The 27,962-nt window shown below is 46.4% G+C and overlaps 1 protein-coding gene across 1 annotated transcript; it reads left to right on the top strand.

Moving 5' to 3' along the window:
• The first annotated feature begins 231 nt into the window (after positions 1-231).
• LOC101879294 (sodium- and chloride-dependent betaine transporter) lies at positions 232-27,962 on the top strand. Its single transcript, XM_005144379.2, has 14 exons — positions 232-424; positions 4,071-4,205; positions 5,309-5,449; positions 6,573-6,660; positions 7,897-8,029; positions 10,881-11,015; positions 13,142-13,245; positions 14,448-14,572; positions 14,861-14,973; positions 15,488-15,625; positions 17,034-17,136; positions 23,613-23,713; positions 24,794-24,964; positions 27,819-27,962. Exons 1-14 carry the CDS (start codon positions 232-234, stop codon positions 27,960-27,962), a joined length of 1,824 nt encoding a protein of 607 aa, XP_005144436.2.

The raw sequence follows: 27,962 nt of genomic DNA, 5'->3' as shown, positions 1-27,962 counted from the left end.
CATAACTTGGGGAAAACGCTTTGTGCTGACATTAAAGAAGCCGTTTTCAAGAGGATTAGGGAAACTCACACTGATACTAGGAACACATTGAATCTTAGAATCATAGAATAGTTAGGGTTGGAAAGCACCTTAAGATTATCTGTTGTGATGACTGGTCCCGTCCCTCCTCTTCCCACATGTCCCACAGCAGCTCTTTACATCCCATGCTTTCTTCTTCTATCCCACAGAGACATGACAAGAGCTGTGGCTAAGGAAGGAGAGCCCAATGGGGTCCTTGCAGCTCTCGAAGAGATAAAACAGGAGGAAATGGAAGAGAGAGGCCAATGGAGCAGCAAAATGGAGTTTGTGCTGTCTGTGGCTGGCGAGATCATTGGTCTGGGTAACGTGTGGAGGTTCCCGTACCTCTGCTACAAGAACGGTGGTGGTGAGTTCGCAGTATGCATGAATTGTCCTATGTCTGCAGGCATGACAAGAGGTACATGTGTGCCCAGATCCATTTCTCCTATGCCTCCTGTACTCCCACATGCTCTCATTCTCTCCTCTAGTAAGTTAGCTCCTGCCAAAGCCAGGAGGAACAAAAAACTGAGTGGTGAATCTCCCCAGCGGGCATTGTTTCTCCAAGCACATCTCACAAGTATGAGGGCCAAACTGAGCTTTAGTAACTCTTTAAGGCTCTTGGGCATTTTGAGAAACAGGTGATCTGAAATCATCAAATGCTATGAGTAGTCAGAAAGCCATCAGCAACCTTCTTCCGTAAAAATCCTTTTTTCCTGCTCTCTATGTCACCCCCACCTCTCTCAGCCCCTTGTTAGAGAGGACAAAGCCTTTGATGGTGCTGGTATCCTTGTCACGGGCTGATGTCTGTTAGAAGGGCATTATTACTATATCTTTCCCAGAAATAGTTATCCCGGTGGTCAACCCACTGCTAGTGAAACCTGTCCCCAGGAAATTTGTTCCCCTTCCTTTTGCTTCTTGCGTCACTTTCCTTTTCCAATAGCACTGCAATAAGGCCGTTACATAGTTAAAAATTAAACTTTCTCATGACAATAAGATGAAACTGGGAAAGAGGAAGGTAATAATTGACTGTCACTAACTTTTCTTGGTGAATCGAAACCTAACTTTGTAAAAGAAAAAGAGGAATAATAAATTACATGTCAAATACAGCAATAACTTCTCTTTTGTTCTCATTCTCTAGAGACACCTCGAAATAATGCTTTGGGACTTGCATGTTCCTCCTGCTTTAAACTTCCTTTCTCTGCAGATCATGCCACAGAATCCTTTCTTTCCCAAGCTGCTCTGAGATTTTACCAATGGATGAGTTCATTCCAGGTCTACCAAATTCCCTGTCCCCTGTGCTGCTGCTGCAGTTTATCCAAATCAAACAGGACTCAGTACAATATTTCCTCTGAACCAAATAGGGGTTGGATGGTTAAAGAAAAAGGAATTGAGTTTTTCTTGAACCTGGGATGATTTTTAGCAAATCCTCCAGTTTCCTTCTCTGATATTTTGATGGTAGGTACTGGAGGCACCAAAAGCAAGTCAGACTGGCACAGGTTAGTAACCACTTGTGGTGCGCCTGATTGAGCAGCTTGTTCTGCAGTAACACTTCAGTGAAGTCATGGGTTTTGCATGGAAAATTTCTTCCTGAGCTCAGATGATATCTTCACATAATTTATGCCTATGGTAACCAGTTCAGTAGTCCTTGCAATTTGTATGCTAATTAGTGTAAGTGAAAAGGCTACTTTTGTTCATTTTAGATATCTATTGAATAGATTTATTTTTTTTTTTTTCAATTAAACTACTCTGGAATATCTAAGACTGAGATTCAGAAGCCAGCAACTCTAGGCTTGGGAAAGATCAGGATGGGAGAGCCCTTCCTTCATAGCTCAGACACTGTCTTTGCATAAAATATGCTACTACTGTAGAAGGTCATTCTTCTCTCTAGGGCTCTAGGGAATCAGATGGCAAACCAATTAGTACAGGACAAGGCACTGTTTCCCATGACACTCAGATATATTCTCACCATTGGAAAAGTACTTGAGAATGCCAAAAAAGGTATTTTCCCACCTTTAAATCATAGAATCACAGAATGGTTTGTGTTGGAAAGAACCTTAAGATCATCTAGTTCCAAACCTCCTGCCATGGGCAGGGATGCCTTACACTAGAGCAAATCATTGCTGCTCTCCCTTTCCTTCCCCCCCCCCCCCCCCCCCCCCCCCCCAAACTGGATATTGCTATCCTGTCACCTTTCTCCACTTTTTCATGTACTGAGATGGTTATAAAGCTGCAAAGACAGATATCATAACTGCTAACTTGCCATAAAGCAACCATATGTAAACTTGTCCATGGTTGCACTTTCAAATTTAATCAAATTGCTCAGCATCCTGACCTTGTTACTGACTCATAAACAAAGGGGGTCTGTTTCTGGGGGCTCTTCTCAGGGCTGAGTCTCCTCCACTGGTACAGCAAACTGGGGAGGAGGTCACAACTGGAGTGGCTGCTGGTAACTACTATGAGGATAAAGTTAAGAGACACAAGACAATAGAGGTGTTTCTAGAGGTCATTACTCAGAGACCAAACTGGATCAATCTCTGGGACAAATGGTATCAGAGGAGAGGGTCTGAGACCTGCTGAAAGGCTCATCTGTGTGCAGGATAACAAAATTCTCTTGCAAATTTGGCATACAGATGAATGTCTTACAGCACTGAAAGCAGCAGCTGCCTCTAGCTCAGCATGTGCAATTCCCATTCCCTGCACTGGAAACCTGGACTGATGCTGTGAATCAGCATCCCATCCTCTGGCCCCAGGTCCCCTGCAGATACAGCACAGCTGTGTTTTCACAAGGAAAGTTGGATGTTCCTTATTATTGTAACATTACTGGCTTAAAATCAAGGGGAAGTATTCCTAGTTGTTAATTGTGATGGGAAGGAATTTCAGTGCAGATGCCCGTGTTGGCAAGGGAGGAGAGGGCTTGGGGGACAGTGTCTACTTCTGCTGAGAAAGGGGGCCCTCATCTTGGTTCAAACAGCTGAGGTGCTCTCCCGGCACTAATGGTGGGAGTTACTCATGACCAGAAGTTTACTATATAGGGTGGCAAGACCTTAACAATAGTTCCAGTGTGAAAGGCAATGGCCTTGGCCTGTTTGGAGGGGAGCAAAAGTGTGAAAACCTATACTAATAATGGGGAGAAAGACTGTAAGGTGGTAGAAAGAAGGTCAGCATAGAAACTATGATCTCAGGAGCAGTTTTTAAGCAGAACAGCAAAAACATTGGGTGTTTGAGTTTCAGACAACTGAACAGGATATTAAACCTATTTTTTTTTCCCTTTTGGTTTGATTTTCTGATGCTTTGTTTTTGTTGGTCATTTTTTATGGAAAAAAACATTCTCTGTCCCCTGTCTCTTCCATTTCATCAGAGATTATCTGAGGGCTATTTCAGACTGATTTCTTTAAAGACATTTCTCTATATTTTGATTAAAAAAAATGAATTTGAAGAGAGAAGTTAAACTTTTTCATTTTGAAAATGCTGGAGGGATACTCTGTTGCTCTTTCTCTATTTCCATTGTTTTGGTGCAAAGTGCTTTTCAACTTTGATGTGAAATGCATTTAAAGGAAATTTATATGCTGGCAACTGTATTACTTACCAAGAAATGTCACCAGCCCCCAGGGTTGTATCCTCTGGGCAAGTGGGAGTTTGCTGTGATTCCCAGGAAAGGCAAAGCAAATGTGGTTATGTGAAACAAGGGCTCCTTTTGCTTCGCCTGACTCCTGCTGAAAGAGGAGTGAAGCAGGGACTGCTTTTTCTTATCCCCTTCCCTGACTACTCGTAACCTCTAGGCTTTCACCAAGACCAAATGCAGAAGTACTGCAGCAGCACAAGACAGACCATGCCTGGTGTTTTTCCATGTAATGACAGTGTTGGAGACCTTGGTCTTCTTTAGCAGAGGTTGTGCAGTTAATTCTGAGAATTTTTGCTGTTTATCCAGCTGGTTCCAGTTGTGACCTGGCAAAGGGTGGTGGGGATGAGATTTTAAAGAGGTTTCTTAGGCAGCATCTTACCCCTCTCTGCAGGAGCCTTCCTTATCCCCTACCTCATCTTCCTCTTCACTTGCGGGATCCCTCTGTTCTTCCTGGAGACGGCACTGGGGCAGTACACCAGCCAGGGAGGGGTGACTGCCTGGAGGAAGATCTGTCCCATCTTTGAAGGTGAGGTCCTGGAATTACTGGCAGCACTTTCTAACACTTTGTGATGTAGAAACATTTTTGGAAATGTTATTATTTTTTTCCCCCTCTTTCTCCTTTATTCTCCCTCCCTTCTTCTCTTTCCATGTCTTGTTATCCCTCCTGCTGACTGCTGCATGTGCAGGGGCAGTGCCTTCATCCCCCCCATACACAACTGAGGGTATGGGATGCTGGCTGATGGCTGTGCTGGTCCAGCCAAGCCACAATCTCTGCTTTGAGATTCTCAGAGGTTGAGCAAGAGGAGGAGGATGGAAGTGCAAAGACCTGAATGTAGTCCAGGGGAAATACTGAAGAGAAAAGAGAACGAGGAAGGCTGTCTGGTTCATGATGCTTTCCCTGCCCATTGCTGTGCCCAGGGCTGCTATGGCAGAATCTGCAGGCTGGTGTCCTGCAAACTAGGGTGGAAATGACAAACTTCCCACAGTGGTCTGATAGCCCAGAGTTGGGGTGCGGTTGTGGTTAAGGTGCAGGTATGAGAACCAAAACTCCTAAGGCCCAGGGAAAAGCTGTTTAATGGCATTAATGTGTTAATGAATCCCACATCCACAGTTCTCCTGTCCAGAGGAGACCTTATTACACCCACATTTTGCAGACAGCAATTGGCAGAAGCAGGACCAAAGACCAGAGCTCAGCTTCTAAGTCTGTACTTTTGCCCTAACGCTTTATGTATATCAGCTGTGAGAACACTTTTTGCCTGAGTCTTCCCAGAAGGAAGAAACTCACCTACATTTCTTTTGTTTAAAAGCCAGATCTGGTTTTCCTGCAGGAGAGGCAGTATAATGCAGGAGCATGGTAGTGATGAGAATAAAGTTTTCCTGTCAGTGAAAGTTTTCCTCTCTGTTCACCATAGATCTGTCTAGAGATACCAACAGTGTTTCCTGCCTGCATGCAAAGTCACAAAATCCTTTCTGTTTCCTTGAGGTAGGTCTTCCCTTTTTCTCTAGTGAGCCATATGGTTGGTGCTGCACCCTTCTTATCACAACATGGTCTGTGTCTTTGGGGTTAAGCCTTATGTGTTGAGAGTTGGTTGGCAGCCCCATCCTCATCTCTTTTGCTTTCCTTCACAGGAATTGGATATGCCTCACAAGTAATAGAGGGCTATCTGAATGTCTACTACATCGTCATCCTGTCCTGGGCACTCTTCTACCTGTTCAGCTCCTTCACTGCGGTGCTGCCATGGGCCACCTGTAATAACCCCTGGAACTCAGGTACACCTTCCCTTGGTTGGCTTTCAGATCCATCTCAATTCCAAGAAATTACTTGGATTTTGTAGAATATATTTTTTATTCAGAACAGTTCATTTTGTGCACTCAGCTTTTGGCTAAATCAGACCAAGCCTGCAATGGAGGATGAAGGATGTTGCTAGTACAGGTATCCCAGTGCAGGAACCAGTAAAGCAAAGCTGTAAAGGCATTGTTTTTCTGGTCTAATAATATCCATACAAGCCTCTATACCATGACGATGGCCAGGGGTCTCATCTCCTCATGCCCACAATTCACAGAACTGTGCCAAGGAGAAAACCCCTGGTTTTGGTTTTGTTCAAGGCACTTGGGCTGTGCCTGGGAAGGATAGGGTAGCTGCACTGGGAAGAGCTTTGGTGGCAGATCAGTTTCCTCACTTTTTCTCTTGGGTCACACAGTTAATTTCTGTGATGTATTAGATTTCTCCACCTTCATGGGCCATTCACTCACAGCTTCCTCTGCCCCTTCACCCCAGCAGAAGTAATCAGCCTTTTAAAGAGTTGAAAGCCATAGATGTTCTTTTAACAGGTAGAAGATTCCCAGCTACAGCTGGGCTTCCCTGGTTTCCTGGTGAATTGTCTTTTGCTTGCCAAATGCAAGATGCGGTGCATTTCTTGGATGCGTGGCCTTTCCTCTATATTTAGTGATTTCATGCTATGTGGCAAGGTTGGGAATGGAAGAGTGGAACATGAAGGCATCTGTGTGTAAGCATATGTATGCATGTGTGGGCAGGGAATAGTGAGTGGTCTTGGAGGAGAATGTGCTTTTCTATCCTGACTAGTGGCTATGTCTCAATAATCCATATTTTGCAGCCATCTGGTTTACATTTGGCAGGGAATTGCTCTCTCCTTCCTCTCTTCCTTTCCCAAAGCCCTCTGGCTACTGCTGGATTGGGATTTGTAGCTGGGGAGAGCCAAAGTTTAATGAGATGCTTAATGAGATGCAAGAGTTTAATGAGATGCTCTGTAGCATAGGGAGAAGAATCTGTGTGTTGCCAGAGTGAGCATTAGGGTACAGAGGGGAAGAAGCATCCCTCATGGAGGGGCCTTGGAATTTCCTCTGGCTCATGAGCTTCCTATTCTTTTGGTAGATCTCTGTGTGGACATTCTGAACCGCTCCAGACTGGACAATGGGACCTTGCCTGCGAATGCCACCTCTCCAATGATTGAGTTTTGGGAGTACGTGATTATTTTCCCTCTGTTCAGGCTCCTCTGTCATCCAAATGCAGCAGCTGTAGGACTATCTGGGTGGAGGGCTGTGCATCTCTCTAGAGCCAAGTGAGGTGCCACATGTCAGACCCAAATGCAGAGAGCACAATGCACTGAGCTGCCAAGGAGTTTGGCACAGAACCCAGGGGCACGAGGACTAGATACAACCCAAAGGCTGCTCATACTGTGCCTGCCTAAGGATGCTCATGTGCACACATGCACAGGCATGTTCCCTTTCTGGTACTGAAGTGTCTGGGCAATTGTGGCCGCAGAAAAAGGCACCAAGAAAAGATGAGTGCTTGCTGTAAGCAGGGGGTGCTTGTGATGGGTGTTGAAGGCTACTGTTGTCAGGCAAGCAGGAGAGGCCAGGGAAGACTGAATAGTTCTGTGCAGTGAAACAAAAAGAGAAGAAGCTGCTTTTTCCCTTCTTCTTGGTGCCTTTTCTATTCTCTTCTTGCTTGGTGCCCAAGGGAAGTGGTTCATCAGACTGCTCAGGCTCATCCCTGGAGAGCAAGGATCTGAGGCATATGTGTGAGATGCCAGAGAAGGACTTGGAGAGATTTGGTCATGGGGCTGCAGGCAATAAAACACCTCTGAAGGAGGGCCCTGCAGCAGGCCAGACAGTGTCCCAGAGAGGGTCATCACTGCAGCCTGCACAGGTTGAGATGGCTATTGTGGCCACACTGCCTCTCCACACTCAGCTGAGGAAGGTCTCATAAAGAAGAAGGGTGCCAGGGATTCAGCTTCAGAGGTATTCTTTTTCCCATTTATGGCTCCTAAAGTGCTTCTGAGCAGGCTGACTGTGCTTTGCCCCTTGCAGCCACCACAGGGCACATACAAGATAATACGAGCCCATGAGTTCAGAAAGAGCCTGCACAGTGCTGGACCACCTCTCCTGCCCTATTCTTAGGACATACTATTTATTGAGAGCTGTGACCCTTCTGAAATGATTGGGGAGCAGGTAGTGATTTTGCATTGCATGTGTTTGATGGACACGGTTTCATGGGGTTGGAGAGTGGGAGGGTTTGGATCAGCTACAGGACATGGTGGAGGAGCATCAGCAAGAGCGACAGAGAGGGGAATCCTGGGCAGATGTGTTGTGGATAGTCTGTTAAGTCTTTGGATGGGGTAATATGGGAAAGTTGTGTATGGATGAGTGGGGTCTGGGGTGTTAATGCTTCTCTCCCTGTCCCTGAACACTGGCAGGAAGCGAGTCCTGGGGCTCACGGATGGTATTCACAAACTCGGCAGCGTGCGCTGGGAGCTGGCTCTGTGTCTCCTGTTGGCGTGGATCATCTGCTACTTCTGCATCTGGAAAGGGGTCAAGTCCACAGGCAAAGTAGGAATGGAGACTGTTGTCCTGGTCCATAAACCTCCTTATACATCACTTCATGAAAAGGGAAAGAGATTGGGGAAGAAGAGGCAGGAGGCACACAACATCAAAGTCAAACCTAAAACCTGGTAGTGCCATACTGATTTATACCTATTGTGTTGGACTCATGCAAGGAAGAATAGGAGAGTAGGTCAAATAGGGAGAGGAAGACAGAGAAAGATCTTGGGTCACCTTTTTCTTTGCAGATATGCACAATGGCTGACGGCTGCCCTTGAAAGTCATCCACTCACCAGCGTGTTGTCCTGGTGTGGCTTGCTGGTGTTTTTAACAAGAACCTCTGCAGTGGCGAGCTGCCTGTTCCTGACAGTAATTAAACACTCCAGAAAATAGACAAGCTGCTGCCTGTAACCAGATCAGTGAATAGATAATAAATCTCTCCTACTTCTTTATCCTGCACAATAGTTGGAGTGGGAGAGGACTCTTTGTGCTGTCCTTTGTATTCTCCCTGGCTCTGTAGTTTCTGGCTCAGCTGATCACTTCCTGCATTTTGCAGGAAAGGCTGGAGCCAGTGCTCCTTCCTGATGTTGATCCCATGGATCTGGTGGACTGGTTATCCTTCTGGACTGAATGAGTGTGTAATGCCTTGGGGTGGGTGCCAGGGATGCCGCTAAGGCCTCGGCTTGTTCAAGACCTCCTTGCTTCCTGGAGCTGCAATGAGATGGATGAATCATTAATGATGGTTGGGTCTTGAGGGCATCCAGAGGATGTCTCAATAGCAAAGGGAGGAAAACCAATTTCTGCAATAGACTTCTTCCTTCTGAGCACTATCCTTATTACTGCCAGATGTTCCCTGTAGTACTGGACACCCGTGTTCCAGTATCAAATCCCATCTCTCACCTTAAAACTTCTCTGGGCACCCATTTTAACAGAGCAAGACAAGCTTGCTCTGCTCACTAGGTTTCTCCCAGTCTTTGCTAATGACTCTGGCTGTTGCTGTCCACCAATTCTCAAGGAGGAAGAGCCAGACTCCACATCTGTGGGGAGAGGGGATGCTCCACATTTTAAATCTTGAATCTCTGATGCTCCCAGCACCAAAGGAGAGACTCAGTGAAAAGGGCTGAGAGCTGAGGGAACCTGGAATGATTTAATTACTCTTCCATGCAGATCAAACCAAATCAAACCAAGCCTCCCAGACTCAATCTCCCAAGATCAGAATGATACGTCTTATAAAGGTGGCACTGTGGTGTTTAAACCAGGAGCATCAGAAGGAAGAAAACCTTCCATGTTCCCAGGAAAACCATTCCAGCTACAACATGCACTCACTGTTTCCTCTCACTTTCTGGTTTGATTTTGCAAACCCAATCAGCTCAACCAGCCTTACTGAAATTCTTTAGCTTTCTCCTTGGGCAGAGCTTTTCTGGGACCACAGAAGGTTTTTCCATCACCAGTTGTTTGGATATAAGTATTACTTTGTACCAGCTCAATGTCATGGATGTGGTGCAACAATACAGAGTGGCTTTTTCTATCCTGAGCCATACCACAGGTCAGACAGGCCAGTTTTCTCCTCTGCAGGTAGTAATTTTGAGTTTTACAGGGATGCTGTAAAAAAAATCAACTCCTTCCTTCTTTTCCTTACTGAGTATGTAATAGGATAAGCAGTAGGGATGTTCCAGGGATTCTGAGTAGGTACATAATTTTGCTCAGGAGCTGCAGAGTAAACAGGATGTTGTGTTTGACTGAAAGGCTGCTCTAACCTGATAACTCTGCCAAACCCTTGTGTTTATGCTTCTGTGATGTAAGGAGTCCAAACTTCCAGAAACAATAACCACCTCAGGAGCACAGTTTCAAATAACACCATGAAGACTCCATTTTCTTTAAAAGCCTTTTTCTTTTATTCATTTTGCCCACTCTTGTGCTCTTTCCATATTTCCTTTCCCCGTGCATTCAGCTAATGTGTACAAATGTTCCCCAGAAATGATTTATGAAGGTAGACTTTAGTACTTGTGCCAAAAGCTCTCACATTCTCATTCAATTGGGGAACAGCAAAAATACCATGTACTGTGACTTATTTGACCAATTATCACTAAGCAGAAAAAACGTCATTTTAGGCCTCTCACTACAAATCCATAGAGTAAACAAGCCTTCACATTACTTTGATGAATTTTAATAATGAGTAAATGTTAGGAAGTTGCAACTTGCTCATGGATATTTTGCAGATAGAAAAACCCCCAAACTGTTACATTAGGCAAGGGGTTAGAGATGATTAATTCTACTGTAATATTTAGTTATATCACACACAAGAAGTGAAAAGAAGGTCTTACAAACGTAATGGTCTATATTTTCTTCCAAGGCTTTGAGTTGCCCCCATTTACCTGTGAACTCAGAGGCATGGAAGGGATGAAGGAGCTGTGTGAGCACCCCTGGAAATGAGGCCCATCAGAGGTGTCTCACAAAAGTCCCTATTTAATTTGGAAAACTCTTGCTGGGAATAGGACCATTTTAATAACTCCTCATTAAAACTCAGTGACAGGAAGAGATTTGCATTTCTTCTGCAGCTTTAGAAAGATGAAGAGAACAGCTGGAGAGCAGGGAAATTACATTGACTGGAAAGAGAAAATAAAGCAGAGGAACCAGTGACAGAGTCCTGGGTGAGGACCAAAATGTAGATTAACTAAATCACTGGTGACATGTAACCTTGATTAATTTCTTTCCCACCTCTCTCTTACAGTAGCAGTAGCAGCTATAGCCAACAGCAGCATCCAGGGATGTTTGCCAGGGTGGGGGCCTGCAGACAGGATGAGATGATGCCTTCACCCCCTCCCTGATGACCTTCTCTTCTATTTCCCTGCACACACAGGTTGTTTACTTCACTGCCACCTTCCCTTACGTGATGCTCATCATCCTGCTGGTGCGAGGAGTCACACTGCCAGGTGCTGTCGAGGGGATCGTCTTCTATCTGAAGCCAGACATCTCCAGGCTGGCAGACCCACAGGTGGGTGCTGGCCAAGCACGTGCTGGCCACAGGAAGGCTTCCAGCGCCCTGGCCCTGCTGCTAGCTGAGAGGATCTAGCTGTCTTCTCTGGAAGGAGACTGGCAAACACTTGAGACATCCTTAAAAGAGCTGAGAAGGGTCTAGTCCCCCTGCACAGCACAGCCTTTTTGCTTGTGTGTCTGCAGCATATGGGCATATTAGATAATTTCAGCAAAACCAGAAGAGTATATGAAAGATTCACCATGTAACAGATGGTTTTGCTGGGTCTTAAATGCACATAATTGAGGAAAGGGTGGGGGAAACACTTTACTGCTTTTTGAGCATTTTTTGGCCTGGTTAGCATTTTGTTTGGCTATAACAGCCCCCACTCAGGGAGTGCAGGGCCTCTGTGCTTGCAGAGACCAAATGCACACGGGTAACACAGGCTGTGCTCCAGCTGGACAGCAGGTTCCCTTCACACATCCCAGGGGCTGGTCCTGCTTGCCTGGGTTAGGGGCTGGCCAAAGGGTCTCATTGGAGCCCATGGAAAACCCCCTGGTAGGGAAGATGCTGCATACCCAGGGAGGACCAGTTCAGATTATGGCAGAGGATGCAGCTGAACCCAGAATCTGCAAGGTAGCCCAAGCTGTAGGAGGTGGGCAGCACCCTTGGGGGCTGCACAGGGCAGGCAGCAGGACCTGTCTTGGTAGGTCCCCCAGCATGGTCTACTACAGCACCTTTCTGTAGCAGCAGGTTGCTTCCTTTCCCAATGTGGGCTCAGCAATGCTGTGCAGCCTGCCTCTCCCATCCCAGGGTGGTGTTAATGCATGCCCTCCCCAGAAGAGTGTTTAAATGACACTGCTGCTAATTATTTCCCCTCTAAATCTTTTCATGGAGGCAGCCAAGCAATATGCTTAGCCGGCAGTCTTAGCTTACCTCCCACATCTTCCCAGATGGCCAAAGCCCCAATTGCTCCTAAACCAGCTGCCAAACACACTGTCTTCCCCCAAATGGCTTTCAGATGCAATTATGTGTTGTCAATACAGAGTCTGTGGTGTGCTCAATGCAAAAAGCCAGCTGAACAAAACTGGCATTTTAATATAAAAATAAATAACAGGGGGTGACTGGGGTTGAGTGTGTTTTGTTCATGGTCAGCGCTTATTCACTGAAAACCTCCCTATCTTTCACAGCCTAACTAAGGCTGGCATGGTCTTTCCAGGCTGCAGCAACCCAGCCTAGTAGGAGTGAGAGCTGCCTAAGGCAGAATGTGGTGCTTTGGTGTAAAGCAGGGTGTGTACCCATGCCTGGAGGGCTCCCGTGTACATGCCTATCCGTGAGAGACCTGTGTGAATTTAAGCAGCAATGCCTGGGCTGTGAGTTTTTGCAGGCTGCAAAATTGCAGCTATCTGGATGTCTGCAGCTTGGGCTGCTTAGAAGAAAAAGAGAGTGAGAGGAGCACAGACAAACAGAAAATAGAAGATATGCTCTTTTCCTGTCTGCTGGCTAACTCACATCTCAGGACTGTCCCTGGGAGGGTATGGGTTCAACCCATAACACATGGAGTAAAAGGACTCCTCCATGGAAGAGAGCACTGAAGCACTGGTGAACAAACCCACTCAGCTTTTCCCATGACATGACCGAGAAAAGGGGAGCCTGGATGCACAACACCCCACTGGCCTGAAATCTCTCAGCCTGGAGATTTTCTGCCCTTCATCCCGCACTGTAGCCTCAGAGATCTGGGGAACTAGTTTGGGAAGCATTGATCATACAAAGGACCCGCTGGCCTGCATTTGGGATGATTCACCAGTGTGGACCCTGAGCCATGCAGGAACCACAGACACTGCCGCTCAACTTCAGTCAGAGCTATGCTGCCAGGGCTGTGTTTCCATGCAGAATGCAAAGACACAGGATGGAGAAGTGGTGTTACCATGAGTGAGATATGGAGATACGGTCCCCTTAAGAAGTTTTTCCTGGATGATTTTCTGTCCAGTTTTCCAAGAGAGGTATCCTAGTTTTTACATCCACTGAGCCCCTCTCTGTCTCAAGGGGGTTGTTCTGCATGGATGGAGGTGTTGATGCTAGACAGGGTACAGCCATTTGTCTATTTCGTTGCCATGTCTGGAGACCACTGACCTTCTCTGTTCCAGGTCTGGATGGATGCAGGCACTCAGATCCTTTTCTCTTATGCCATCTGCCAGGGGTGCCTGACAGCTCTGGGCAGCTACAACAAATACACCAACAACTGTTACAGGTAAGAGGAGCCCCGACTCCTCGTATCCGTCTAGAAATGTGCTGAGATAAATGGCACAGAGCTGCATCTGAGGCAGGATCCATCCACAGGGGAGATTTTAGATCATGCTGCTTTGACTAACAAGCTGCAGAAGCTGAAGCATAGCATGGAGAGTGGCTGAGGGAACATGGAGGCTCCAGAAAATGGTTTTAGCAGTGCTTTCCTCTGTGAGTCAGCCTGGAAATGGGAGAGATTGGAAGAGGGGGAGGTTTGAGAATGGAGAGTGTCTCCAGCCACTGTGGAGACACCACTGGCTATTTTGGCAGGGGGAGTGCTCAGGGGTGGCATGGCCAACTCTGCTGTCACTTGCTAGGCAGGGGAGATGGTACAAAGATGATGGCTGAGCCCCCTGTCTCCAGTGCTTTACTATCATCAGGGTAACATACTGCCAGTGGTATTTCTATCCTATCAAGGAGATTAATCAAATCTGTCTGGCCTCCTCCTGGCCCTTGAATTACAGATCTGTATTATCCATGGCATGAGCTGGAGCTCAGTGAAGCCATCATGACCATTTCTGACACTTTCTGCAGAGCCCCAAGGAGCAGGAAATTTGTTATTCCTTCATGTATTACTCCAGCATGGATGGGAAAATGTAATGGTACTTGAGAGACATCAATCATCTCTCTTCTTCTGTTCTCCAATAAGTGTTGCCACAGCTGTTGGTCAGGCAATTAATACTTTTCCCTGGCTATCCTGAAATGCATCTGCCACCAATGGAATGGTGCACTGACACCTTCCTCTAATGCCTTAGGTGCCTCGGACTGGCAACTTAGCGCTGGCTGCCCCACATGCCCCTCTTTCTTGAGTATGTTTACTTTTGCAGCCTCTTCCCTTTCCTAATTTGCTGTTTTCCTCACTTTCTCTGTGTTTTTTCTCATTCTCTTGACTCCTGTCACCTTTTTTGTTGCCGTGACTCTATGTATATCATGGCATCTCATTCACAAGCCACATACAGTCCTTTAACTCTTGAACAGTGGGGTACAAGGTAGGTAGGCTGATTTTTTTGGGTCTGTTCTGAGCATTTTACTTCTGATAGAGTTCAAGAACAGCATTGGTAGTCCTTGGTCCTTGCTGTTTGACCAGGGAAGCTGAACAGACATGATCCCAGGTAGACCTGTTGTGCAGCAGGAAACATTGATTTCTTTCTGGTCTCACCCCTGCAGGGACTGCTTCATGCTCTGCTTCCTGAACAGTACCACCAGCTTGGTTGCTGGCTTTGCCATATTCTCTGTGCTGGGCTTCATGGCTCAAGAGCAGGGTGTACCCATTGCAGAAGTGGCTGAATCAGGTAGGTTTTTCCATGAGATTTCAGAGCCAAGGCAAAACAGAGAGCCTGAAGGGGAGAGGACTTTCAGAAGTAAAGCCCAGGATGTTATCTACATCCTCCATCGCTATGGGTGTCTGCAGCAAGGTCTGCAGGACCAGCGCTCTCCAACCCAGCTTTCAGCCCTGTGTAGGCAGGGAGCTGTGGTGATATGAGCTTTAAAGTAGTATGTGACTCACTCCGTACTGCAGGGTGGTGGTGGCAGGTGAAGGTGTGGGGACCACACATGGTCATCCTGTGGTCTGTTGGCAGGTCCTGGCCTGGCTTTCATAGCATATCCAACTGCAGTAACAATGATGCCTGTGTCTCAGCTCTGGTCCTGCCTCTTCTTCCTCATGCTGATCTTCCTGGGACTGGACAGCCAGGTACAGCAAAAGCCCCCCCTCCTCTAACATGCAGCCAGTTCCGGTATGAAGGCGCTGAGCTGTTCCCCTATAGTCACCTGGCTCTCTTTAGCTTCCTGGTGGCAGGGGAAGCTTCCCTCTGTCACAAGGGTTCCTTGTGCCATCTCAGGTGCTTCCTTACTCTGCTTGGGGAGCACAGTCCTCCCCTTGCCTCCCCATCACTTGGTCATTCCTGCTGTGCAACAGCATGCCCTATTTGCTCTGAGGCAACTCCTCATACAGCTCACAGTTCATCCCCCCATAAGGCAGTATATATTATCCCTTTGGTCGCCAGCTCCAGAGGAGAGCTCAGTGATATACTGAGCTGTATTTGGGTCCCTAGCAGCTGCTGCTGGCCCTTGGTGGCAGCAAAAGAGGCAAAAAGAGAAAACAAAAAGAAATAAGGATTTGGGTGGATGGACAAAAAAAGAGCAGTGAGAGAGGGAGTGTGCTTGGGGAAGGGGAGACACTGACTTTTCTGTCCTGTCTTCTGCAGTTCGTCTGTGTGGAAAGCATGGTAACAGCCCTTATTGACATGTTCCCGGAAGTGTTTCGGAAGAAGGGGCGTCGGGAGCTGCTGATCCTGGCCATTGCAGTCATATGCTACCTGCTGGGCTTATTGCTGGTCACTGAGGTAAGAAAGGAATAGCTGGGTTATCCAGATGCACACCGGGAAGCCTGCTAGACTGTACTGGATGATTGGGTAGAGGCAGCAAGCTGTCTTTGATGTTGTTAATTGTCTTTCATTTCTAATGCATTAGCTGGTGTCTCTCACAGCTGGTGCTGCTTTTACCCTTTGTGATGCTAGTGTACTGGCTGTATAACTGAGCCTTCCAGAGAGATGGTCCTGCAGCCCAGGGAGGGTGCCTGACATACAGTTTTGTACAAATACCAGGCTTGGTGGCTAAAGCAAGCTTAGCAACACAAGCAGAAGCTCTTCTAAGGGCAGCAATCGTTTGCTGGCTGCTTTCCACCAGAAGCAGAGCAGCAGGAGGAGAGGCTGGGGATAATGGCTGCACTGTAACCCTGCCTGAGCCAGAGTGAAGCCTGAGATCCCTGGGACCTGGAGGAGCAGAGCTGTATTGGTGTGGTACTATATGCACAGTGTTTGCCCTGCTTTGCACCTAATAGCCAACCACCTCTTCCTGCACAGTGGTGTGCTGTGCATGCACTCCTTGGGCAGGGGTGAGTTGCCTCCATATGCTGTGTAGTGACAGCTAATTCCTGCTAAACCTCTTAGGCACTAGTGGTGGAATGATCCTCCAACAGGATCCTGGCTCGGGGTTTGCTGAAGGCAGCTCCCATTGCTATCAACAGAACTTTGAGAGAAACTGAGTTAGGGGTTCCCATAGCTATTGCATGCCCCCTTGCATGAGGGCAGCTCCCATCATTGCAGGAGGTTACTTTATATGTGATGGGATGAAGGGGTAACTGCACTGCTACTCTGGCAGTGTTTGGAGCCTTTCAACACTACTTGAAAGCATCTGCTTGACTTGTATTGGAGGGGCTCTCTTTTGAGAAAACACAAGAAGTTATGAGAGAGGAGTCATCCACTGACCTGTAGATGTAGCTGATGGCAACTGTGAGAGCTCAGCTTGAAGGCAGAAGCAACAGGGAAACCACATGCATCTATCATTGCAGGGCTTGAGCCATGAGCAATATGTAAAGATGGATGCAGCTAGAATGAGGTATCTGAATGTCTTGACCCTACTGGGTGCCAAGTTCTGCACTGCTACATGGTATTTTGAAATGATGCTCAAAACTTGCTAACTGGTTTAAAACAAGCAAACAAACTGGTTCCTGCTCCTATGGACACAGAAACCAGCCTGGCCAGCAGTATCATAAAACATACATGAAATGCTCTCCTGTCACCAGACCTGACTGTCTTTTTGGGACAGAGGTGGGGACAGACCCAAGAGAATCTCCTTTTCTCCCATTTGCTCTAGGGGCAGTGTTTCTGCTATTACTCTGCTTGCCTCAGTCATTCTTCCCTGACATGGAATAGTTCTGCCATGACTATCTCTTTTCTACCTCTTCAACAGGGTGGGATGTACATCTTCCAGCTCTTTGACTACTATGCTGCCAGTGGCACGTGCCTGCTCTTCCTGGCCATTTTTGAGGTCATCTGTGTAGGATGGGTGTATGGTGAGTGGAGGGCAAAAGCCCGTGTTGCTCTTTCTCAAGGCAAGGATGGGGGGTTGAGAAGTAGGAATGTATAGAAAAAATCCTTAAGGGGCAAAGAAGAAGTGCAATAATTACCCTCTTTCTTGTCTGATTTCTACTGTGTTTACTTGCATTATTTCTCAATTGCTCCACATTTGTAGTAGGAATGGGTTTTCTCTCTCTGAAGGTTCCTCATGTTAAACTACCTTGCTGCTCTGCCCATCTGCCCTTTAAATTAGAAAATGAGCTATAGGGAAGTGACTGCTGTTCTTTGGCCTCTGTTACTGTCTGTTTATGTTGTGCCTTCAGTTTAATCCTGTCAGTTGATTTAACACTAATTGCTGGGATGCAGACTTGCTGTGTGTTATTTCTGCAATGATACACACTTCCCGTTTGCATGGGCTGTGATGGCACTCCAAAAAGGAACAGGAGGGACTGCTTTGGCTCTCAGTGAAGTCTGCAACTAAAGTACTCAGGAGCAGGATTAATCTGAGTTCCACGAACCATCAGAAGGAAACCAGCTACTTGCTAGTCTGTGCAGTAAGAAGAGTATCCTGTGATACAGAATCATAGAATCAAGTAGGTTGAAAAGGACCTTTAAGATCAAGTCCAACCTTTACTGTCCTACAGGAAACCTCTTCCTGAGTGCACAGGCTGCAGTTCACCTCCCTGAAGCTCACACTTAGGATGCTGATTTTCAGAGAAAGTGTCTAGTTGTGTGTGATGCAGAGCAGCTGCTCTCTCTCGTTTGTTTCACGGAGCTAAGAGAGCTAACTGCCTGGAAGGATCATACAAAGCTGTAGTAAATGTCACCTTAGACCAGACCCTCAGCATCCCACAGTCATGCACCTGCTGGCTCCTAGATACACTGAACAGCGTGGGTGTCCTAAACCAGAGATAAAAACTGTAGGCATGAGCATCAGGTTGTGTCTCTTCTGATGGGCAGCAGTGGACACTCACTAATGAGTAAAATGGCAGAAAAGTTGACAATGATACTTTCTGTGAATATTCTTCCAGCTTCTATCAACTTATTAGAACTGTAGAACGGTTTTGGTTAGAAGAGACTTCAAAAGGTCATCTAGTCCACCCTCCTGCCATGGGGGAATGGGGTTTTTTCAAAAGACCAGGTTGCTCCAAGCCCTGTCCAACTGGCCTTGAACACATTCAGGGATGGGATATCCACAATTGCTGTGTGCAACCTGTGCCAGTGCCTCACCACCCTCATAGTGAAGAAATTCTTCCTTCTATCCAATTTAAATCTACCCTCTTTCAGTTTAAAACTGTTGTGCCTTATTCTGTCACTACAAGCCCTAGTAAAAAGTTTCACTCTGTCTTTCTTACAATCCCACTTTATATGTTGAAAGGCTATGATACTGTCTCACTATAACCTTCTCTTCTCTGGGGCAAACAAGCCCTTCTCTCTTAGACTTTCTTCACGAGAGGTCCTGCAGCCCCTTATCATTTTCATGGCCCTTCTCTGTACCCACTCTAGTAGGTCCATGTCGGGGGGTCCCAGAGCCAGATGCAATACTCTGCTTGCTGTGCAGGCATTCCCAAAGCCAGAAGTAAAATCTGTTTACTTCCTTTCTGTCATTTTTCCCAGCTGACTTGGGTAAGCTTTCATCATCCACAAAATGCTGCAACAGGGAGCTCCATGGCCAGGTGTTGCTTGAGGATTCACTCTCTTTGCCTTGTTTGGAATCTGTCACTGCTAATTTCATTTGGTGCCACCTCTGTCCTGGTTTAGAAGAGACAGCAAACAGTCAGCCCCTTTGTGCTCTCTTTGGTGCTATAAACATTGCATTGGCTGTAGTGCAGTTACTGATGAAGGGGTTATCAGTTTCTCCAAATGCTTTACCTACAGCAGAAGCCAATTGCTAGTCTGGATGCTCCTCTCTTACTGAAATGGTAGCAGGTCCAGCTGCTTGACCTCTGCAGAATGCAAGAAAAGCAGATCTGTAAGGGAGATTTATTCTAGAGAGATATTCTGCAAGGGAAGCTCACCTGAGAGCCTGCAATATCACGCCATGGCCAGATATTAATGAGCCAGTCCCTGTGGAATTTACAGGGGGATGGAGATTCCCACCCATCTGTGACAAGGCTTCATCATTACCATGCTCAGTTACATTAAACTGCATCCCTGGCAGTGTTCAAGGCCAGGTTGGACAGAGCCTTGGGTGACACGGTTTAGTGTGAGGTGTCCCTGCCCATGGCAGGGGGGTTGGAACTAGATGATCTTAAGATCCTTTCCAACCCTAACTATTCTATGATTATGCTTTATTATATAGCCTGCTCCTGCCATTTTTATGGTCACACAGGCCACATGCCTTTTCCAACAACACAGAGAGGAGCAACAACAGACAATGAGCAGCAGGAGAGGTGATGCTGCCCAGCAGCCTGTAAGGGAGACAGAGCAGCTGGGGACTGAGAAATTACTCTTTCTCTCACCATCATGGGTTCATTTACTCCCTTTTGGTTTTTTTACCCTCTTGATGTTCTGCTTTGCATCCTTTGGGATGATTCTGGTCCTAAATGTACTCAGAGGGCCAAGGTGAGGCATTTTAATGGAAAACACAGTGCCTGGTGCCAACTGATGTTTTTTTTCCCCAGCCTGGGTGTTGGCAGGGCTGAGTCTCTTGCTTACACTGTGAAGAATTACAGCATTTTTGCTAACACAAATATCTGGTCTGAGTTTCCCCTCTCCCAGCACATACGCCAACCACCCACCACTTGGCAGCTTTCCACTGATGCCAGGCAGCTGCTCTTGCAAAGATCTGAGGGTTTCCTCACATATTGCTCTGCCTGTGAAAGGATCGTGAAGCATTGGACCTGCTGATCATGTTCCCTAGAGGGGAGTGCCAGAGGGATTTGGGATTTCCCCCACTCCTTCTCCTCTCTTGCTTCCACTTTGCGATGCACAGCCCTCAGAGAAGCAGGCATGGGTTTTGAGCACTGGGATTGACAACATGATGACACCAAAGTGTGCTGCAGGGAGGATATTTTCCAGGCAGTCACAGTGTGCACATTAGGATTAGCTGTTCCAGGAGAAAGCAAGTGCCTTCCTCGCTGCAGGAGAGCAGCAGCTGAAACCATTAGAGCTGTTTACAAAGCTAAAGCAAACTGATGCCAGTGGGTACCTGTGGGTCCCCCCAGGGTGAGCTCACATTGTGCTGGTATAAATCTTTCTCTCCCTCTTTCTCTCACATGCAGTGTGGCTGACAAAAGCATCAGCCTCCTCCTGCCTGGATCCTGCCCATTGGGCTTGCTCTTGCTGTGTGTGCTTTATCCTCTGAGATGCACCAGTTATAGGCAATATATGCTGATTTATGGACCATACCTGGTACCCAAAGGGTGCACTGTTGCAGTGCCACGGTGCCTCTGCTGCTGGCATTTTGCACAGATTTGGGACAGATGTTGATGCTGCAGGTTTGAGACAGAGAGGGAGCATACACAAGCTTAGCGCTATGGCATAGAGCCGGGGTTATTAGCTATTGAAATCCTGTGGATGAAATTTGATCTAGATGAATGCAAAACAATGCAGCTTGGGAGAAAAGTTTTTAAAGGGAGGGTTTATTTCCCTATATTCCAAATTAGGAGACCTGTGAAGCTCCCTGTTTCTGAATATTGTAAAAATAGAATAAAATCTCTGTCCCTTTCATTTTGGGTGTCACTTGCAGTTGTTACAAGCTACGTAAAATAAGAAGGGCTCCATAAGGACAAGGCATATGGATATATGCAAATATCTAGTTGATTTCATGTGAAATTTATTCACATGAATGTATGTAGCAAAATTAAATGAGTTATCAGAAAAGCATGCAGCAGCTTTGAAAGCTGCCATTCTTTCTTGTCTTGGGATACTGGGGATAAAAGCAAACATCTTTGTTCACTCAACAAAAATCTCTTTGGGGAAATCTTTATGGTTTTCTCTGCAGGAGTTTTATCTAATTCTTCTAGTATGATGGGAAGAGAGGGGGACTGCACACATCCTACAGCTCTTAATTTGCTCAAAACCCAATGATGAGTGATTAAACTGATGACTTTTAAAGCTTGATTACTTTTTCATCTGCCTGTGAAATGTAGAACATGTAAAACCTCCTGTTCATATACTCTCTGAGGACATTCATGTCAGTCCCCATTGTGTTTCAATGGATCACCTACTGACTGCCACAGTAGCCACGGAAATGCAGTACCTGATAGCTGTACTAGAGAGAATAAGGATAAGGACAGGTGAAGACACACCATAACTAACAACGTAAGTTTTGGGTTGCTTTCTTGATGGAGAATGGATGTCTGTTATGTCCTCCTTTTTGTTTGCCATAGAATCATACAATCATAGAATAGTTAGGGTTGGAAAGGATCTTAAGATCGTCTAGTTCCAACCCCCCTGCCATGGGCAGGGACACCTCACACTAAACCGTATCACCCAAGGTTTCATCAAACTTGGTCTTGCATGTCTTTAATTGCTATGTAATATTTTGGCTTCCATAAAGTTGCATTATGACTTAATTCATCAGTCACGTATTTGACATCACAGTATGTTTCTGTGGAAACACTCCATGGTACAAAATATTATGCTATGTTCATATTCTAAATCACTAGTCACATCATTTATGTATCTTTTTTTTTTTTTTTTTTTTTTTACCCTGTGGAAGATTCTGGCTTTTTGGCAAAGTAATTTTTTTATATCATCTTCCTTTCATCCCCAGTATATTTTCAGAAACGCTATCTGAAGCCTGATGATATTTACAGCTTGGAAGCTTTAGGGTTCTGTTTTCTGGTGTAGGCTGGGCTCCCACACAAGGCTGCGTGTCCCTTGATATGCCACAGCTTGTTGTCTTTGCTGTCTTTGCTTGAGGCTACTTGTTAACTTGCCAACTCAAGATGGGAACCATGAAGTGTTCAAAGAACCTGGCTGCCTGCTCCCCTTTCTCACACCCCAGCCTAAATACTGCAGAAAGCTGTTTCAAAAGAGCTTTCCTGCAAACATTAGTCATGGGGTATAGAAAATAATGCAAAGAATTACAAAAAAGAAAAGCACACTTAATGTGCTTTTGTAACATTCACATACTTAAAGGAAACATGGGAATTTAAGGCATAAAGAATACAAACTAAAATAAAACTCACCAAACCCCAAACACCCACAAGTGTGGCCAGCCCTCTAAGCACATATTTCTCTCAGCTGAGCTTTCTGGTGTTAAGATGCAAAGAAGCAAGGTCTCATCACACTTGCATGTGGGAACCGCGGCATCGCCATGAGTTCATAGCTGAATAAACACCCCTAAAGGCAAAGCCCTTCTTTATCAGCTAAGCACAGTATTATTTCATCCCAAGGTGCTTAACCAGTAATCCTTTTCCTGGGCAGGCCAGATCCATTTTTTTGTTTGTTCAATATTGTTGCCCTGTTTTACCTGAGGCAGTCTGATATAGTACCTCTGGTTAGCTCTAGTGAAGATAATGTTAGGGCATCTTGTCAATGACCTTTTGATTCTTCTTCACTTTACAACTCTTTCTGGCCCTGACTAGGTGCTTGATCCTTGAAGACATCCTAAAGCTTACTACTAAAGGTCTCTTGAAGTTTATCTGCATTATGTCGTCTCCTCGATATACCATTGCATGTATTCCCTCTTTGAGCTTTGGGTTTAGAGGAGTCAATGATTAGGGTCTGACCAGTGGCAGGACTTTTGGATGCCCTTCGGAGGTATACCCCTCTCTGTTACACTGTGGGATTCAGGTGGGTCCCACATACTGTGAACAACATAATCTAGTAAGTGAAACTAGTAAGAGGAGAAGGAGTAGATGAGGCACCCACAGAGCAGCTCCGATTGAAAAGGACAGCAGCACTTGCAGATGGAAGGTTTGGTTTCCAGAGGAGGTTGTCAGGTCTTACAGGTCTATGCCAACAATAAAACATTCTGTGGCAAGCAGACTGTTGACAGGGGAAATGCCCAGCTCAGTGGCAGTTCTTGATGTGACTTCCCTGGTGTGCTGATCTAGTTACAAAAATGGTTTTGTTTGGTGTCCCCCACTCTCTTTGTTTCTTTTGGCACTCTGGACTCACACAATCCCATGTGCTCAACCTGCAAGGGCTTTCCCTTGCTGATCTATAAACCAGGCACCCCTCCTTGACTTGAACTGGTTCTTACCAGCTCTTAGTGGCACATGTGCTATATCTTCTCACTTACAGCTGCTGCTGTCTGTAGGACAAGACTTTTCTTCTATGTCAAGCCTTCTGATAAGTTATGGCTGAAGTTAAAAACCTCCATACATATTTAACTCCAGATGGGCCTTTTCAAAGCCAGGAAGGACCATTACCTGCTGCTATATTATTGAGATAGCTGTGGCTTTGCCAGGAGTAAACACTGAGGATAAAGAAAGTTGGGATCTGATGTGAATAGTGGTTGAAGGAAACAGCAGTGATCTGACCTCTGACTTTGTCTCTCTGCTGGCTGGTGGACAAGGTGCCAACCGCTTCTACGACAACATTGAGGACATGATTGGTTTCCGGCCATGGCCCTTGATCAAGATATGCTGGCTGGTGTTTACCCCCAGTATGTGCTTGGTAAGTGCAATTACAACAACATGACATGACATGTTGTTCTGGGTCCCTGGGTTCTCAGTAGGAAAGGCTGATTTGTCTTCAAGTTGCTGCTGTAATTTTTTCAAGCTGTTATGGAACACCAGAAGCTTGTCCATAGCTGAGATTGGTGTTTATTTCCCTTTGTAAGCCTTATCTTTTGCCTGGAAAATTAATTGAGCTTGAAAAGCTACTTGTTTACTGGGAAGGCAAAGGGAAATGTGTCCTCAAAGTCTGGAGAGGTTTGGTCAAACTACTTTTGAAAAGAAGACCGGTGAGAACTACCCTGCTCTGAAATACTTGCTTCAGCCTGTGTTTCTGGGACCTCCTGTGGCTCAGAAAGAATTTTCCACAGACACTTGCTTTCTACATTATTAAATATCTCCTAAAACTTCTGTGACAACTGTGTTTAAAGAAAATGCACCCTGAGTCAGGCATGTTCTTGCCTGTTCTAGTTTACGTCCAGTCTTGCTCCGCTGACTTTTACATGATTTCTAAGCCACATTTTGCTCCTGCATCTGATGTTGAGAGTTGGGATTTTTTTAACCTCAGTGGGGATGCAGATGGATTCTACAGCTGCAGCTTACAAAAGATTTCTAGTGCTTTGTCCTCAGGCTCCAGCAGGAGTTGAAAATCAGGGAAATCTTCAAAACAGCCCAAATCATCTGAGCACCCTGGTGTTAGAGAGCCCCGAGAGGTGTAAATCTGTGCCTGCATGGTACTTCTGGAGGGCTTCTGCCAGTGAGAGCTACAGTTCCTGACTTCTATATGAATAAATTGGTGTCTCAGTGTTGCTGGACCTTCAAAGCTGCTGCCAGCTTTGCTTAGTTGAAATCTTAGGAAGTCTGAAGGCTTCACACTGAAGGGAAGCCTGGCCATGGATCTGAGATGACTCCTTGTGCAGTCAGCATGCACCAAGCTCTGCCGTGCTGCAGCTAGCAAGGTCCATGCTAGTTCATGCAAGAGAGAACACTCACTGACACCCAGGCAGTGCTTGCAGGGTAGCTAGGCTACCTGGCTTGGCTGCTCCCTTTGCTCTGGCTATGTCTGTTTTCTGCTCTGCAGGCTGTCTTCTTGTTTTCCCTGATCAAGTACGCACCCTTGAAATACAACAATTCCTATGTGTACCCGGCCTGGGGCTACGTGGTCGGCTGGCTGATGGCACTGTCCTCCATGGTCTGCATTCCTCTCTACGCCATCTTCATCCTCCTGAAAACAAAAGGACCCCTGAAGCAGGTACTAGGATTGTGGACACTGGGAGGGTTGCTGATGCTTTTCCCACACGGCTCATGGGAAAAGCCCCAGGGAAGAGGCGTGTGCCACATTTCTTCTCTGAGAAGGCAAGGGAGGGTGAGGGTGGCTCTTCCCCAGAATACCCTGTAGCTCTTGTTGGCAATCTGGAGGGCCTGAAGAATCTCGGCACAGCTCCCATGGTTATCATCCAATGTTCAGTCTTCCATGAGACATTGCACCACCATGCTCAGTGCAATATATAGACCCAAGCACAGTGTCTTCAACTCTGGCTCCCCTGGATGGCAGAGGGCTCCTTCAGTGTGGGCTACAGAGCTCACAGGCTGATTGGTTTGGTTTATGGTTCAGGTGGTCCTATTGGTCATGTAAGTAAAGATATCAGGCCACCACCTCTGTCTGCTTTCTTGTTACTCAGTGGTACCACCCTTGCAAATCAGGTGCAAAACCATGATCTGTGTTGCCTTTACTTCTTGTCCCTTGATCCTGCCCCCCTTTTATTCCTGGGTCAGGACTATGTTATTTTCTCTGATGGTACCCCAGATTGTTAAACAGGACTTACTAACAGCTGCAAATGTCTACGCTGTGCCATGGCTAAGCCTGCCCACTTTCACTGTAGACACTTTTTCCTTCTCCTAGGTAGAATTGGGTCTAGAAAGGTGGTGTCATCTCCCATTATCAAGATACCCCACCTGATCCATGCCTGGATGATGTACAGTGCACATAAATTCCTACACAATTTCCCTTCTGGTCCTTTCCCATCCTCACTGTTTGCAGGCTCATCTATGGCTGGTTGCAGGGTGGAGCAGGTGAACATGGGATGGGAGCATCCCTGTGGCTCTGGTGTAGTCTGGAAGTCACATTGTGGGATGATGGTAAGGAGGACCCCATACTGCCAACACAGCTAGGGACGGGCTGTTTGTAGGATGTCCTCATTGGCTCCATTGCCCCAAGGAAGGTGAATCAATGCCCAGAGGAGCTTTTATCTACAGGCTGGGAGATGTGACTTAATAGGGAGTAACAGGAGCTGTGGCAGAGCTAGCTAATGCCCGTCTCAGGTTCAGGATAAGATACAGTGTAGTGCCGAGATGGAAACGGTAACATTGGAAGTCTTCAGTGGAACAGTGAGAGGGGCATAAGCCATGCAGGCAAGAAGGTGGAGGAGAAGTATGATGCTATGAAATGGTTTCTGCTTAGCAGCCTTTGGCCCTTGAGCCCCCTGGTTGCCATTGGTGGCCATGAAGAGATTACATGGTTGGGAAGGAGCTGGCAGCTGTAGAGCTCCCAGTATGAGGAACGGCAGGTGAACCTTGTGCCAAGATGCTGTGTTGTGGTTTGCTTCAAGTTCAGACCTTGAGTCCTGTCTCTTACAGCCCTCTCCTGTGCTCTGGGCCATTTAGTGGTAATACATCTGTCCTTTCCCATGGCTGGTTTGAAGAGTTTGAGTGGGTGAATGATGACAGGTCTGACCCCCCAGAGTTCAGAGGTTTCATATGTCTAAATGAGGACCCAGAGCTGTCACTGCAGTAATTGCCCAAATATCCAGCCCGCTACACAAGCAATATTTCTTACCTGTTGCAAAGTGCTTTGAGCCCTTGGACTGAAATGCTGCTGTGAGTAGTGTTAATGCTTATTCTACAGCACATCCAAGGAATTGATTTGGCCAATTTCAGATGGAGTGTTTTTCCATTTGCCCTGGTTAAATGATATTAGCTGTAATTTCCAGGGACTTCTCAGTTATTTTTGTACACGGAAACTTCCAAGGATGTGGTTTATGGAGGAATCGGCTGCTAAACCTGGGTTGATTGAGGGGAAAGTCAAAGCCAGCCACATGATACCTTCTGGAACAGTTGTACCTGCTTTGAAAACAGGTTTTCTCAAAATATACCTGTTCCCTTTTCCCAGTCACACCGCAGAAATGTAATGAATTAATTTGCTGACACAGATGCTCCCAGGAACAGTGTCTTTCAACTGAAGAGTGCAAACCATTCACTGAAAGCAAGTTTGTGATTAGGAATTATGATCAGTCACTGCAACAGACTGATTCCTCATTACACTTAACAGACCAAGAAACACAAAAGTTGTTTCCTAATGTGTCTGATTAAGACAGCTTAAGCTGCAAAGACTGAAAACACGCAATGAGGTACTCACAGAGCAGCTGCAGGCAGAGCCCAAATTCAGAAATCATGGAGCAAATAGTTTCGAGTAAATGAGTGAGATATGGGATTGTTGCAGACACTTTACAAGGAATGGAAACACTGGAATTAATCCAGGAATTCATGGATGCATTGCATGCCCTGCTTGCAACACACTCTGTAAGGGAGGAATATGCATCAACCTGAGCAGCTTTTTGTGGGAAAAGTTACTAGCTGTGTTAGTCAGTTTTCAGCAAGCAAATGATATGCTAGCCCGTGGTGTTGGACAAGTGACTGCAGGATATCATTCATTACTTGGCTTTGGGAGGAGATGAGGCGCTCAGGAAGGGGTTTGGAAATGGTATGAGAAAGACCAGAACTTCACAGCACTGTCTCTGTGGACCAGCATCTTCTGCCCAGAGCTTCAAGTTCTGTACCCTTTTTAAAGATTAATTCCCCCTGCAGCACCCCTGCATTGCAGAAGATGGAGGGAGCTAAGTTTGAGTCCGTAGGTGAAATAGCTGTCACTGGTGGCAGTTAACGCAAGCCTGCTCTCCCTCCTCTCCCTTGAACAGCTGTTCAGTGAGAGGAGCAGGGAGCTGGGAGCATTAGCTCTCTAGGTGCCTTTGCCCGCAGCAATGGTTGTGGATCACTATTGGGTGTCAGTTTGTTTATCGGCTTAATTAACAGAGGCTTCCTCTCCACAGCGGTTAATTCAGCTGATTTCCCCAGCGGAGGACCTGCCGCAGCCAAAGAAGCATGTGGTGGGGCTGTCTGAGCTGAGGCGCCAGGGATGGTCCCCTCCAGTACAGAAGGTGCTCAGCACCACAGAGAAAGAAACCAACTTCTAA

Source organism: Melopsittacus undulatus, chromosome 5 (assembly GCF_012275295.1).
Source record: "Melopsittacus undulatus isolate bMelUnd1 chromosome 5, bMelUnd1.mat.Z, whole genome shotgun sequence".
Lineage (NCBI taxonomy): Eukaryota > Metazoa > Chordata > Aves > Psittaciformes > Psittaculidae > Melopsittacus > Melopsittacus undulatus.
Note: the sequence above shows the minus strand (reverse complement) of the source record. Positions and strands in the feature narration are given on the sequence as shown.